At 41.4% G+C, this 16,736-nt stretch overlaps 1 protein-coding gene across 6 annotated transcripts in view; it reads right to left on the bottom strand.

Annotated features, from left to right (window-relative positions):
* The window catches only part of tanc2b (tetratricopeptide repeat, ankyrin repeat and coiled-coil containing 2b), a 312,489-nt gene that overhangs the window by 142,121 nt on the left and 153,632 nt on the right, over window positions 1–16,736 (bottom strand). Inside the window, exon 1 of one of the 6 annotated variants that reach the window (XM_041815331.1) lies at window positions 1,257–1,424. The exons of the other annotated variants lie outside the window; for them this stretch is intronic. Within the exon in view, the coding sequence (XP_041671265.1) occupies window positions 1,257–1,368 (112 nt within the window). The 5' untranslated portion in view covers window positions 1,369–1,424. Of the gene's footprint in view, window positions 1–1,256; window positions 1,425–16,736 lie in introns of those variants that run through there. 6 annotated transcript variants of the gene reach the window in all.

Consider the following 16,736-nt stretch of genomic DNA (forward strand, 5'->3'; position numbering starts at 1 on the left):
GAAGGTAGTTGCACCTGATTGTAGTTCAAAGAAAATCAACTAAAGCTTTTCATTTCCACTTTGAATACCAAATGATAGGACATCAGAAACATCAAATTTAAGGACTGTTTTACTGCACTACATCCAGCCTTAATAAATTTGCAATCCAAGCATTAAGATTGGAAAAGTTGGAGAGGATGAATATTAATACTGGGGAGTGAATCTGAATGTGTTTATAATGTAGATTTAGTGATGAAACTCCATGAAGCCTGGATAGATGCTGTTTGTCACCATGGATGAGTCATGTGATGATGATAAGGGATCCTAAAAAAACCCAGAAGCATTCCTCCTCTGTGGACAAAATCAACATGACTCTTCAGCCAACGTGAAGCCAAACTTCATAGTGGCGCTGCCCGACGCATCCTGAATGACAGCTGACAAAGTGAGCTCATCAAAGCACTCTCCAGGTGGTGATACTAAGTGGTGTGAAAACTGGCCGTGGGCGCCTCATCAAAAAGCATTCACCTGAGACTAGCGGTAGCAGCTGCTGATGATGTGCTCGTGTTTCCCATGCAGACAGTGTTATTGAGACATTTTGTTCTGTTCACACACAAGATAGATGGCGATCCCAGGGGGACGAGGCGAGGGAGGCAGGGAGCCTGCAGCACTGGATCCTGAAGGAGGGACCGTATCCCAGCACATGACAGGGTGATTCTGGTACACAACAACAAGCTGCAGCTGCTGCAGACTGCAAGGCGTGGGGGGAAAAACTATCCCCCACCAACTTCAACCCATTTATGCAACCATATGCTACATATGATGCTGTGCTCTGGGAGGAAAAGTGAGACGCACAACAACAAGAACAAGCACCAGCAGCCGCCCACAGCTTGTGCCTAGACCCACACTCTAACAGACATGCACATAGGCACACAAACGCACTCAAAGACAATTGAATGCTCACCCACGCTGACGCATGAAACAGAGCAGCTCAAAAAAACACTTACATTATCGCACTTTGGTTGATTCACAGGTCCTCAAGCCTACATTGTCATTAGAGAGCAGCCCTTTGACAAATGGAGAGAAATTACTTTCCTGCGCTCCTCCCCGCTAGCCCCATGTCTGCACAAACGTCATTCAAACCAGCGGCCGACACTGGCGAGATCACGCAGACCTGAGTGCAGGTGGAGCGGCAGGTGAAAGGTGGAGGGGTCGACACTTAGCAGGCACAGATGGAGGAATGAAACAAGCAAAAAAAAGGAGGGTGTGGCAGGGCTCACCATTCTCAAGCCAGATCGCACATTCCTGAAGGCTGGGGTACGGCACCAGCTCCCCTCCTTCCCCCTCCAGCGACACGAGCAGTCCTTCCTCCCTGAACGATGACCAGTTCATCAAAAATAAGAGCAAAAGAAGAAAAGAAGAAGGGGAGAAACACCTGCAGCCGAGCAGGGCAGGACGAATTTTGGGGGGGGTGGGACAGAAGCTCTCCCTCTCCTTCTTCCCCTCTTGTTTCCTATTAGAGGAAATCTCCACAGGTTTCAGAGCTGATGCTGCCCGCTCTGCTCAGTCGCAGTAAATGATACAGAGCCAGGCAGATATGGCAGTGGCGGGAGGAGCGAGTGGAGGAGGAGGAAAGAGAGGCAGAGGGAAGGAGGAAGGATGAGCGCAGCAGTCACTGTGTCACTGGGGGACACAGAGGTGACACCTCTGCGATGGCATTCGTACCGAGGTCTGACAGGTGACAGGAGCTTCGCCACTGAGAAGGAAACAAGATTTAAAACAGAGGAGAAAAAAACAAACAGCACAGGGAGAGTTTCCAGTTAGAGGCTCTGATAGCTATGAGCTCCTCTTTCACCCTCCGTGACTGCATTTGCGCTTAGCGTGTTATGTATAGATGTGAGAGGCGCACTCTCTCTACAGGAACAGGAGCCCAGGTCTCCAACAGATGAATGGTGCAGTGCTGCTGTTGTCATGGCAACCGCAGAGCAAAGAAGGAGGGGGAGGAAAAAGGGTGGGTATTGAGGGAGGAAAGAAAATGGCTTAAAAAAAGGAAAGGAAAGAAGAGAGAGAGAGGGAGAGTGAGAGAGTGAGAGGGAGGGTATTATTAAAGGGACACAGTTTTGCCGTTCTTGGAGGAGCTTTGGGGACACATCGGATCAGAAGTGCAGGAAAAAAGAGGAGAGGTATTATCTGAAAGAGACAAGGGTTTCAATACTCCTTTTTCCTCCAGGGCTCAAGCATCCCTGTCTGTCCTTGTTTTACCCTTGAAAGTGTGTTTGTACAGCTGCAGCCATTTTTACGGCTATTTAGGGGTTCAGACCCACAGGGTGAGGAGTTTATTGTGTACCGCCTTAGCTTTTGTTGGGGCTCATATCCGTTAGAAAACAACAGACTCGCTGCCAAAGTTATTGTTGTTTATCTCCTTCAGTCACTCTTATTTCCCCAGGGTGACATCTCCGATGCCACGTGCAGCATGTTAGCAACAAGTTAAAAAGTATGACTTCTGCTGCTCTGCTCATAACAGCACAGGTGTGCTGCTTTCTGCTTACCTTAATGTTTTTTTAATGTTCCACTTTGTGCAGCACATATTTCACTTAGAGGATGGTAAAGTAAAAGTTAAGTGTTTTTCACTTTTGTATCTATCATATCTCTTTGTGTTCCTTCTGAATTGTACTCTATAGTATCCCATTGTATCTTAAAGCATCATTTCTCTGTCTTGTCCTGTCACATTGTAATCAATTGTTTTGTATCGTATCCCCTTTTTTTTGTTGTCCTCTTGCATCATAATACATTTTATTGTACTGTATCAATATGCAATATAATATTGCATTGTAGCATAACATAAACTGTATTGTATTATATTTCTTTGTCTTAGGTTGTATTACATTTCACTGGTCTATTATAATAGGCCACAACAGAGAGAACAGTCTAGACCTGCCTTCTTTCTAAAGTGTCTTGAGATAACTTTGGTTACTAATTGGTGCTATATAAATTTGGTTACTAATTGGAGCTATATAAACAAAGATTGATCAATTAAAATTAAATTTTGTCATGTCATATCTCTTAAATCAGTGTTGTTTTAAATTCCATTCGATCATCTGCTTGTTTTGTAACAGTTCATTTTGTATCCAATAGTAAAGTATCATCTAGTATCACATCAGATTGTCAAGTAATGTATCCAATCGTATGGCATCATATTGAATCGGACTGTATCGTATCCAGTCCTCTTCACTCTAATTCTTATATCATAACATATTTATCATAAAGGCATCACATTGTAAAGTATCATGGGCTTAAATCATTACATATTTATCATAAAGGCATTGTTGTTGTAAAGTATCGTGGACTTATAACATTTATCATAAAGGCATTGTATCGTAAAGTATCGTGGACTTATAACATTTATCATAAAGGCATTGTATCGTAAAGTATCGTGGACTTATAACATATCTACAATGAAGGCATTGTATTTTAAAGTATCGTGGGCTTGAGCATGTGAAGCTCTTTTGACGTCACCTGACAACTACAAGCACTTTTTTCACTGCGTGTCACACTACCTATTCAAACCTATTCATACCACATTTAGAATGGCTATCAGCATTAACTAATACCTTACATATGCATTTATACTCAAGCCACTGACACAGCAGTGGGCAATTTGGGGATAATTATACATCAACATGTGGCTGCTGGAGCCGAGGATCGAACCCCAACTATCAGCTGAGGAACAAATGAATCTACCACAGAGCACCAGCTGCCCCAAATTATGCATTATCAGATTTTTAATCAGGCACAAGCGGGCCCACTGCTTAAGTTCTTTCATTTATCTCTAATGGTACGACTTATTTCCCCAGGGTGACATCACAAAGCTTCCAACCAGGACAGGTGTGCTGCTCTTTCTGCCTCTTCAATCGGTGCTTTGGTTTTCTTCAGGGGGACAGTAAAATGTTTTGTATCATGTCACGACTTTATTCTCATCTCACCAGTCACACTTACTCCCAGGGGTGACATTTTGAATGCTTTGTGCAGTATTTTACTATTAAATTGTATCATTAAGTTGAATACCCCCAGTTATATACAGTGCTTAACAAATTTATTAGACCACCACTCAAAGTAAGGTTTTATGCCACAGCTGCCCTAAATTAACAGCATTGCTAAAAATTAGTAAAACCAATATCATCTTTTATGTTTCTGCAATGGTTAATACACCAATATGTAGAAGCTCTTTAACTCAAATGATATTTTAATGCTAATATATAAGTATTATTGTTATCCATGAATTTTGAAAAAATAGGAAAGCACATTATTATTTTTTGATTAATATGTCAAATTATAGTTATTTACTTGCATTCCTGAACAGAAAAATGAGTTTTAGTGGCTGAATGTTATGCTTGATTAATATCTGACTTCTCAGAGAAGCCCAGTGAGCCGGTTCAAATTTGGGTATAAAAAGGTGAATTCAGTCTAAAATTCCTCATTCCTGTTAAAAATGGTAAAAAGTCGAGAGCTCACTGAAAATAAAAGAGTCCGCATTAAAGCACTTCATGATGCTGGATGGTCTCTGAGACAGGTGGTCTAATAAATTTGTTAAGCACTGTATATAAAAAACCCTGAGTCTCCTTTAACTGTCCCTGCTATCAAACACTTCCTCATAAAAATTTTTAAAATTCTGTAGTAAAAAATAACATACCCTTTTTACATGTGTTGCATGACACAAGTGTAGTGTATTGTGGAATAGCTGTATATTGTCAACAACATACAGCATAATCCATTGAGCTGACAAGTGGGGGTGTAAGATCACATGCTTGGCTTTAACAGCAGGACACTATTATCATTCAAATGAGTTCACATGATAAATCAGCTCTGGGAGGTTGCACAAGAAGCATCAGGATACAATTGAAATCCAGACTTTGGTAATGACTAGTGCTTTTGGTTATGAAGAGTCTTCTTATGAGGAATGATTGCAATTATATTCTGAGTTTTGTGTTTGTTTGAAACACAAACATGCTTACAAAGGGATATAAATCTTGAGCAAATGTGTTCATCTTTTAATTCCCTTGTGCAGCTTTTTGAAGCTTAAGGCTGAAAAAAGTCAGCTTTGCAATGAAGCACATCTGCTGATTACTTTTGAGTTTTTTAGTCGTAACATGTCAACATTATTTTCACTTGGTCTTTTGTCACATTTGCACAACAAAGGCAGTGGCAGCATTTATATCCCCATACCCATCTGTACATTTTAACACCTTGTAAGCGACACCATTTTTTATTTATTCCTTCTATGAGATTAATAGGAATACAAACATATGAGCCCATGAACCAAGGCTGTTTAACATTTCTTTTATAAGATTTATGAGTAATTTTGAAAGCTAAATTTTTTCCAAGTTGCATATTCGTCACTTTTTAAAGTGTTGTTGCTTCTTTTATCTAAGCTTTATTAATATCATAGATTTGATTTCTAACTTGTTTCCCTTTGAACATTCCACAATGCATTTATTCTTAAGTTACATTTGACTTTCCTTGAAATTGTTATCAGTAATTCCCTTAATGTCTTCCTCATACCTAATGCTTTGCACAATCTGAATCTTATGAAATACAACATACAGGTTTGAAATTAACAGTGAAATAAGTCCAGCTAAAGAGCAACACTCCAGCTTTAGTGAAAACAGAGCAGTAGAGATGTTGGAGAGATGTTTAAGTACCTCGTTGAACTTTTGTATTCTGGTAAAGTGCACATTAAGTGCTGTGTCATGGCATAACATGACATAACATATGTAAAACCCTACAGGTACAATATGTATGTTTTGTAAGAGTTATGATAATATAGGAAAGCACACTTTGTTCTATTGCTTGGAGTTAAATGAGATGTTTGATACCAGGCCTCTGTATTTCTGCTTGTTTAACGCATATGCAGGTTGGCTTAGCTCATCATTGAGAGGAGGTAGGGAGGAAACATTAGTACTGTACAATGACAATAACAGAGGCTCTAGCATGTTCTAAATTGCTTGTTTGTTCCAAACAACAACTGCAGCAATTAAAACAACCTAGAGTGTTAACCCTTCAAGTCCTAAGCTATCTTAACCATTTTTTCTTGCCTGGGTTTATTGTTATACAACGTCAACCTTACAACGTCAACCAAAGTGTTTCTGGGCTACGAGGACATGGATAGTGTCACTAGAATGGCACATTAGAGGGCTTCCACTGAGGGAAAAAAGTAAGTGGATAAGATTAATGGTTCAAACATTTCAATGACAGTCTCAGATGGTAAATGGACTTCAGCTTGCTCTTTTCTCATCATCTGACTCCTCAAATCATTTTCACATTGCAGGTCACAGCTACCCATTCACACCATTCACCCCTGATTCACACACAGATGGTGGAGGCTGCTAAGGAGAACTGGCATTCAAAAGTACAGCTAATCCCATTCATACACATCCATACCCATTGACAAACCTCTGACAAAACAGTGGGAGCAAACTGGGGTTAAGTGTTTTGCCAAGGACCCATTGACCTTGTGACTGCTAGATGACCGACTACCTGGTCAGCAACAGTCCCCCCAGAAGGCCAGAAGTGTAAGGCTGTAGCCAGAAGGCTAGTTAGTTTAGCACAAAGGATGGAAGCAATGGGGAACAGCTGACAGGGTTTTTAACAGTATTGACAATAATCAGCCATTGTGAATATATATTTTTTTGCTATTTTTGTTTTGTCTATTTGTCTGTCTATCCATCTAAATTATGTATCTATAGCGCTAATTTAGAAGCAAAGCTGTCTCACCTAAAGAGGGCAAGCATAGACCATTACTGTTATACTATTTATTTAGATGGAACCAACATAAATCCACTATGACCTTAGCACCTAGCACGTTACTAGCATTTGAAAACTTACGGGGCAGAAAACCTTGACCTGACCCAGACTCCTGTTCAAAAGCCATCTAGCAATGCTGTGTTTGGGTTGTATAATAAGTTAGGTCAAGTTAGTTTAGGCTAAACAAAACTAAGTTAGGGTAAGCTAACCAGTAGTATACTGTAGCGCCATATCAAAAAGAGAGAAACAGACTGCTAAACCACTTCATACACAGATTAAAATGAGGCTACATGGGGCTTACATTTGGGGGTTAAGACAAGTTATGCTACACTTCATGTAGCTACATGCTAGCTTAACATAAAGAGTCAAAACAAGCAGAAACAACCAGACAGTTCTGCCCAACAATATTGCCACAATATTCGATGATGTATGTGTATTTTTTATTTTAAATAATTGTACCTACACAACAAGATGAGACTATTAATTTTAGCTTTGACCACTTAAGTATTGTTTAGGATTGCACTTAAAGCACATAGAGCCTCTATGGACAGCATTTTTGCCGAGCTAAGCCAAATTGGACTAGCTTCAAATGCTACACAAATATGAAAGCCTGGCAGCCATATTTTTGTGAAGACTTAGTTACCTCAAATGTCATGTTACTGTACATTGTGTCCTTTAAGTATTCAAAGCACAACTTAAAGGCCTTAACCGTTTCAGTTTGTACAGTTCTTTAGGCAGAGCAGCTCTGATTTCTTTCATGTTCAGTCATGTCTAAACCTAAGAAATAAATTTATCCCTCAGGTAAATTCACAGTTACAAACTTTTACAATAAGGAAAAGGTAGTTTTTTGATGATATTTCATTTTTAAAATCATCCACACTGTTTGGGGAATGCTTAAATTATATCAAGATTTTTCTGTCACAGCACTTAATCTAAGAGGATCTTTGGTGCTCCCCCTGAGGGCACCATACTTCCATTTCTATTATTCCTCTACACACTTAACCTTCACTCTTTATTTTTCACCTGTGACAGACGAGCTGAAAATGTCACATTTCTTTTCAGCAGAACAAATGATTTGAAGGGTCCGCTGAGGCTGGGACAGTTGAGGGAAGACATAATGACAATAATTGTAAAACCATTTTCTCCAGGTACTTTCTGGGTAGGGGGGTGTGGAGATTGAGATGTCCCAAATGTCAGTGTTCATTTTAAAAATTCTCAGCAGATAGCAGATGCCGTGGAAAAATGGGAGGCTGGTTTAAGAGGCGTGGAAACGGGGAGATTGAGATGTCCCCAATGTGAGACTTCATTTAAAAATACACTGAGGGGAAAAGATATAAAGTGCAAGAGGCATGGTGCAATGCAGGGTTGAGCCCAATGACATCATGACTTAAAGGAAAAGTCCTTAATTTTTCACATTGTGCAATGAGCCAGGCTTAATAGTTATTTTACAAGTTGATAATTTTCACACAAGAGAAGTCTTATTATTAATTATACAGCCAAGAGCTTATAAAGCAGTTAAGATCCACAAACTGCAACATTTAAAAGCTTCTTATAGTGCATCAAAAATGATGATCAGTTATATGATCCAGTAAATACATGAGAAATGGAGTGAGAGCAATCTTTTAAAGGTCAGACTTAACTGTTGATATTTTTTTGAGAGTGAGGCTTTATGAAAAGTTATGGGCGACGTTTTAGAAAAGGCTTGAACTCATCAGTAAACAGCGTTGAAGAGGAGTTGGCGAACTGGAAACAAAGCAAGGTACTGTGGTAAGCTAAACCTCAGTGTAATTGTTCTGTAGAAACCCCCAGCAGGAAGAGCCTTCTATTATTAATAATTAATCATTTACTGGGGATTTGATAACAGCTTTGATGGATTTGGATCAGAACTTTTCAACATAAACAGCCAGTTAAAAATTCTCTGGAAAGCTGAAGAGAATTACTGTTTCTTTCTCAATGCTTTTTCACAATATACACATAAAATACCTGGTTGTGGGAAAGTGGACCAGCTCTTTACCCTTGCATAACTTCTTGAGGTAGCATGGGAGTTTGTGCATCAGGTCTACATGTGTTTTGTGGATTTGTAGGAGGCTTACTACTCTGTCTCAAGGGGGCAAATCTAACTTCAGGAATATTGGGTTTCAGGTTGCTGCGGAAAGCCATAAGGTCCCTGTATAAGTAAAGTGAGAGCTGTTTTGGGATCCTAAGCATAAAGTTGGACACTTTCCCAGTGCGTGTTGGCCTCCACCAGGGCTATCCCTTATCCCATATTCTGTTTGTGATCTTCAGGGATAGGATCTCGCTGGTTTTCAGTTGGGTGACCTTAGAATTCCATCTCTGCTTTATGCAGATGATATGGTTCTGTTAGCTTCTTCAGCCAGGACCTCCAGCATGCGCTGGGGCGGTTTGTAGCTGTGCATGACAAAGTCGAGATGAGGGTCAGCACCTCTAAGTCTGAGGCCATGGTTCTCTGCCGGAAAACGTTGGATTGCTCTCTCCTGATAAGGATTGAGTTTTTGGCCCAAGTCAAGGAGCTCAAGTATCTCAGGGACTTGTTCACAAGTGAGGGTAAAACAGGCCACGAGATCTACAGGCGGACTGGTGCAACATCAGCAGTATTGCAGACATTGTCCCGTACAGTTGTGGTGACTGTGGGTTCCAACCCTCACCTATGGTCATGAACTCTGGGTAAGGACCAAAAGAAAAAGATTGCGGATATAAGCGGTCGAAAACGGTCTCTGGAAGATGTCTGGGCTCAACGTTAGAGATAGTAGAGCCAGTTAAGGTGGTTGGGACATCTGATGCCTCCTGGGCACCTTCCTTTAGAGGTCTTCCAGGCATGTCCAGTTGGGAGGAGACCTCAGGGAAGATCCTGAATGAGCTGGAGGGCATATATATCCTGTCTGGTTTGGGAACACCTTTCCAAGGAATTTAAAAGTTTCAGTGGGGAGAAAGATGTCTGGGTTGACTTGCTAAGCCATCATGACCAGTGGCATTTTTTCACACTGCTGATTCGGTTTGGGGTTGTGGGGTATGTAGTATCTATCAGAAGATTATAGAGGGCAGTAGCAGATGAGTTACGAGATTACACCAACAAATTCACACCACATTCAAAGGCAAAGGTTGCTGTATAAAATATCCGCCATTATTGACTGAGCCCTTTGGTACGCATTGATGCAGCATGGGAGCAATATGGCAAAGTGTCATGCCCAAGGACACACTGACATTGGACTGCAGGAGCTGGACATCACACCCTGGTCTTCTGGTTGGCAGATGACTGAGTATACCAGTGATCCACAGCCGCCCCTGATAACATCCTAACAACCTTGACTCTAAAACAAACTGTGCCATTGTAAGAAACACCCAACTGATTATGTCTTGTGCATTAGTATGCTTTAAAACCCACCCAACACTTCGACAGGCTCAGAAATGAAGTGTTCCTCACTAGCAGCTAATTTAACTGAGCTCTAGTGTTTTAATGTAGATTCCTTTAATTCCACCCACACATGGAGCTGTGAAACCTGACTAAGCAGTTCTGCACACTGCCTTGTTAATCCTGACCATCAACACTGCTGCTGAGCATCGCTATGCCTGCTTCATGTGTCCATTTAGCGGCTAGCTTACTGTAGTAGACTGCCACTTATTCACATCTCACTCTTTCACTGTGAGCACCACAAAGACAATTGATTTTACATACACTCATATTACGGTGATAATTGCAGCAAAAGAGTGGGAGAAAAATTAGGCGGTGTAATTAAATCAGGCCTTTTCCCAGGTTTTAAGGCCAATGCAATCTTTCCTGCTTTATGTGGCAACCCATTGGGAGGTAATAATTGTATTGATTGCTTCCATTAATTAGGGCAGAGCGGTGTAATCTAAGGAGGGATGTTGAAATAATTCCCTTTAAATGTTTCAGAGTGGGGCAGGTCGAATCAATCGAGGGGCAGCGTGTCTGAAGAGGCTGACACTTGAGTGAGCTTCTTATTAAGGAACAAATAAGTAATCAGTGATTATAACTCATAGCAGCTATCTCTGGGAGAATCATTAAGTCTCAGACAACAGTGGATTAAAAATAGGGCATGTAAACACAGAGGTCTGGGGATCAGTAAAACATGCGTGAAGATGAATGCTTCAGACATGTTTTCATGAGTACGCAGCAGGAGACAGAAAAGCCTTGGATCAAAATTTGCTCTAAAAATATCTATGAGTGAACATTTTCTCCAGTGATCACTTGTAATAATGCCAAATCAAAAGGAGCCGGTTCTCTATAAGCAGACAATCCAGTCACACCCAATGCTGGCACACATTCAGTTAAAGAGCACGCAGGCTGTGAAACTCTCTCCTGACCGTGAAGTCTGACCTTTCCATGAGGCAGAGGGATTAAAAGGCACTTCCCCTTTGAGGTGAAACAAAGTATGAAAACATTACTGTTAGTTCAGCTGGATTAAAAGAGACAGAGAGAAGAGTTTTCATTAAAGTGCCTCAGAAATACATCAACAGCATAAGACTATAGAGGCTAATTCAAGCATCATAAACATAATGCTTCTTTAGCATGAAAGCTATTGCACAAACTCAACTTAAAGAATTTAAAAGTAAACGTCATAAGCTTTTTTGATATTATATTATAACTATTAATGTGAGCTAGGAATGTCAAGAATAGTTCATATATGGTCAGGTCAGGCATGGGAGCATGGGAGCACTTTGCTGCATCAACCTTAGTCCTGGTACTGCTCTGGTCTCCTGATGGTCATCCTCCAGGCCTGCACCAGGCCCGTGCCTTATCTTTCCAGGTATCCTCCAAGCTGCCCCCTCAATGACACAAGTGGTCGCCTCTGGCGTCTGGACAGGCACACTGGGTTCTGGGCACCCAATATGGTGAGCTAGATCAGGAACGGGAATGCATGAAAGGTGCCCGTAAAAATGCAGCTGATCCTTCACATCTTTGCTCTCCAGACATCAGCATTAGACACTCAGTCTTGCCAACAATACCCAAAGATGTGCCATAGCGAAGCTGTCACAAAGGAGTCCAGCCAGTGCCTCACAAGAATAAAGTAAGACTGGGAGGACCAAGGACCAAAAGACTCTGACCTTCGTCCACACGTTCACACACTGGGAACGCCACTCTGTCTTGCTCAGCGAATCCATTGCCCCATGCAGGAGTCTGAGGTTGAGGTTGAACTCAATCTAGCTGTCACTGAATCAATGGATTACACTGCCAAGGTAGGTGAGCTGCTCTACAAATCCACGCTCTCACCATTCACTGACACAGATTTGATGGCAGCATCCAAGTCGTCCCCAAATGCCTGGATCTTTGTTTTGGCTCAGGAGATGTGCATTCCCAATGCTTCAGCCTCTTTACTTAGCAAGTTAAGAGCCCCAACAAGGACATCTACAGTCTCTGCAAGGATCACAGCATCATCAGCATCTTCTTACATTTTTGATCAGTGAGGTAAAATAGTGTAACTGGTTTGACATCTGTTGAAAATTGTGGGTTACCTACTTGTTATTCCACCACCAACAACAAATATTCAAAATTTTCTCACTGTTAAAGCATGGAGCGGTAAGTCTCTTTTCACAGTCAACCCCTCAAGCCTTTGAGGGCCCCCCTTGAGAGTCTTCATGCAGGCAGCGGGGAATTACATCAGAAACTCAATGATTCTCTAAAAAGGTCAATGCTTTCATAGCTTTTTCATTCTGTCAGAGCCTCAAGGATGAAGAAGTCCTCTGCAACATCGCCACCCTGCCTCCCTGAGGCTAATCAGGGGCTACGCAGGAGGGCAGAAAGAGAGAGAGGGGGGGAGGAGAGAGAGAGAAAAGTAGAGAGCACACCTGGGAGATCAAAGAGCTGCAGCCTTTAGACCTGCTGCTGTTTGCTCTCTAATGTGCTCTTCTGCCACCTCCCTCTCTCTCTTTCTCTCTCTCTGCCACCTCTGCCATCTCAGGCATGGGAGGGGCTCTGGCCTCTTAAAACAGCAAATACACACACTCTGGCTGTCAAGCTGTGCAGGACATGGCGCTCAGCTGAATTAATTAAAGGGTGAGAAAGCCAAGGTGGATGAGACCTGGTGGAAGCGGGTGCTGGACGCCAGCTGGGCCTTTGTGGATTTGGATGAAAGAGGGGACAGACACCACATGAGGGATTTCTGCATGTTGTTATGGAGTCAATCAATCTGATATGAGAGAATCATACCTGCTGTAAGTCACGTGTTGACTTTGTCGCCTCCATACATTTCATGCTGATTTTGTCCTGTATACACAGAAGTTTTGTTTTCTTCCAAAAAATATCATCCTGCTTAATTCATTAGTCAAACATTTCCCTAATTGCAAATATAAACACGAGTTCTTTTGCATTACTAAAAAATCAAACCACTAAACTGGGCCTACTAGTTCCATAAGTCAGTTGTAAAAATAGTACATAGCCGCTGTATGTCTGCTTTTGAATGTGTAGACACTCCTGCCATTCTACAGCCTTGTTTGCAACCCATTATTTTTAACTCTGCAGCAATCAGACAACAATTTAGAAAGGGGCATACCGTATTACACACACGCTGTGTGTAATGCTGCATACCTCACTGAAACAGCCAATACAACGGGAGCTCTCAAACCCACATTTTGCTACTACGTTCTTGTCCTTTCTGTCCAAAATTTCAGTATGATGTGGATTACACCACATCCTTATTAAGGGAAGTTTTACCATTAGGAAAAGATGGGGAATGGCCTGGGGCCAAGAATTCTAGGAGACCTCGAGACATAATTGGTATAGGTGTGAATCGAATGGGTATGCTTCCAAAATCACTTGCTGTGATTACAACATGTATTTTAAATGTATAAGGAACCAAGAATGAATAAAATATCATCATAATAGATTATGACTAACCAACAGGTCCCTTGGGAGACTCCAGGCCCCTCAAAAGCCCCCAACTGTCCTTCTAAGAGCTGATGAGTAGGCTCGGTACTGTTTTGTGTTAATATTTCAGATTTGGGTGGCCCATGCTCATATGTTTTCTTGCTTTGTTGTCTGAAAGAGATGCTGGAATGTATTTTGTTCTCTGGCTATGACTGCTTTTAGCTAAATGGGGAAAGGTCTTATATTGGGCTTTCAGAAAACTAAAACCAATAGCCTATAACCTCACTTTCAGAGCACTTCTCACCAGCATTCCTTGTTGCTATGTTACAAAAAAATGAATCCTATTCTCCTTGGTAGAATCTGTAACATTTCAAAATAGCTCTATGTGGTTTATATTTTAAGGAAATGCCACACAGAAGACATGCAGACAACGCAAAAGAATCCTGTCCTGACACAGGCAGCAGCTGCAGACCTGAAAACTACCTTGAAAATAAAACAAGTCAGATCAGTTTCTCTTCCACTATTGTCAGAAGTCCCACCCCTTCTTGATTTTGATTGGCAGGTGAGGGAGAAGTGACACTGACAAGCTCATCACTGTTCCAACAGTTAAATGGTTTTCAACTGAGAGCGCTTAAAGAGAAGTAAGAAAAACAGCTGATGCCCTGGGTGCTGAGTGCTCAGAACACTGGACCACATTGGTTTTGAACTGAAAACAAGCACTGCCAGCACTTAAAAAAAGATGCCTACAGACACAAGCCCTAATGCTGTCCTTTCTTCCATTTCACTAGCCTGTTATATCAGCCATGCATGCACAGTTTTTCATTTCCACTGACACACTAACATGCTAACAGGTAGGAGACAAACTGTGCAGATCTGTCAGTGATTTTCCTTTTTTTGTGGCAACTAAATGGACAGGGATTACTTAAAAAAAACAAAAAAAAAAACAGAATATCTAAACTGCTAATTTATGTTACTTGTGACTAAAAAAGTAATGTGATTACTCTAGCTGATTACTTTATTACGTGTTAGCCCAACATGTCTGTTGAATTAAGACTATGTAGTAGGAAAAATACAAAGTCTACTTGGACTTGCTGTTGATCCGGATGAAAAAGTAAATGGGGAGATTAGCAACATAGCCACATATTAGTTTTAACAGCATCTGTATATATTTGCTCCATGTAAATGACTTTTGGTAAATACTGTCTTTGTCTTATGTATGTTAGAGTTGGTCTTCAGCAAGTGGGGTATGTATTGTTTATACATATTGGTGTTTAATCAAGGCCAATTATTACAATTATTTCAGCATTTCTGAAGTCAGATGTGTAGATTTTCTGCCATAACATTGCCAAACTGCTTCTAAATTGGTAATTTTCTACACACAGAAATGATCACTGCAGGTGCAGAAGCCTTAAAATACAAAATACTGTCAGCAAGCTGTATAATGCAAATTGTCATGGGAGTTTCTAAACTGTTCCTGCTTCAAACTGACTGATTGAATTAGAAGTTGAGCTGTATTTTGTGTATTTTATTATTTCTAATTGACAACAAAGCCCTGAATGCATTGAGCAGATGTAGGAGAGCTTCTCAGGTTGTGGTATTTTGAAGCTACAGCAACACGTTTGACAAGTTAGGAATGAGAGCGTGTGGGAACAATAGCTGCACAAAGTCAAGAAATGTTAAGTTATCTTTGTCTGTGACTTACTTATTAAAACAGATGACACTATTACACACAATAGGTGGTGTGACAGAGACATAAATCTGGAAGGATTAACACAGTGAAGGGCTAATCCAGCCAAAATTGTATTTCTCACTGTCAGACACGCATGAACACTTAAGATGACAAATGCTGCAAAGGTAAAAAATCAAAGCTTCGAGAGCACAGCCAAGACATAGTGGGTATTAAAAATGATGAAATCGCTAATTCCCAGAGTTAAGATCTAAAAATACAAACAGCTCACACATCCGGCAGCACCTGACTGTCAGAATATGGAACACAAGGTGTCATAAAGTGCTGCAAAGCGGCCTCTCCACACATCAGCCGAGGAATAAAAATAGAACAAATGAGATGCTACTACACATCATTGATGAGGCTATTATTACACTCCATTGTTCTCTGTCACACATGTATAATTATACCTATTTCGAGGCTCACATACATCCTGGAGACATAAAAGATTCCCTTTGATTCACACAGATAAAAGAGTAGACATTGTATTAGGCTGAAATAGAATAAAGATGGCTCCTTCAACAGAAGAAAAAAGGTGTGATAATATTGGCTTGGTCTGAAATCTAATTTTCAAGTCCTGATCCCCCTAAAAGCAACCTCTGCTGGATCCTCACACCCACACAGAGCCCGTCTGCAGTGGCGTGGCACACCCAGTCAGAATGAAAGAAAATCAGTTTTTTTAAAACCCACAGTTTGGATGACCCAGGAGTGAGCATAAATCATTCTGTGTGATGTAAAAACCCTGCTCCCCCCCAGCGTATCACAAACGGTTAATGATGTGAGGTAGCTGAGAGGCTGGTGCACCCTAGTGGCGACTGCTGAATCAAGCTTTAAAGTCCTTTACACCCACTCTGTACTCTGCTGTGTGGAGGCTGCTCTGCTCGATTTCATTTATGCAATTTGAAATCCAGTACAGGCCTGGGCGTCCACGCTGCTCTGTGTACGAAACCACAGCTTCCTCCTTTAATAACAGTGGAAGGAACACGACACACTCATAATCCTGTTAATGGGGAGACAGAGGGGGGAGTGTCAGAGATGAGTGTGTGAGGAAACGATTAGTGGTGGGAGATAAAGAGCGATAAAGAGAGGACAGAGCTGGCCACAGCTCCTTGTCGGTCAGCTGCTCTCTGCAGTGTCATTAGGTAGGACTTTGGTGATTACAAGAATTGGAAATTGCAGTGCTCGCCGCAGGCCGGAGCTGGGCGTCGCTCTGGGTTTCTAGTGGTTAAGCAATACAGTAAGTGATAACTCCTTATCTGGAAACAAGAGGGGGAGCAGCCGCTCTGGTTCTCCTCATTTAGTCCATAAAATCTACTCTGATTCTGTGCTGATGCTCTGATCGCCTGCAGTGCTACAGTGAAGGGTTAAGGGAGGCTGTGTTAGTATAAT

The sequence above is a fragment of the Cheilinus undulatus genome, linkage group 20 (genome assembly GCF_018320785.1).
Source record: "Cheilinus undulatus linkage group 20, ASM1832078v1, whole genome shotgun sequence".
Classification (NCBI taxonomy): domain Eukaryota; kingdom Metazoa; phylum Chordata; class Actinopteri; order Labriformes; family Labridae; genus Cheilinus; species Cheilinus undulatus.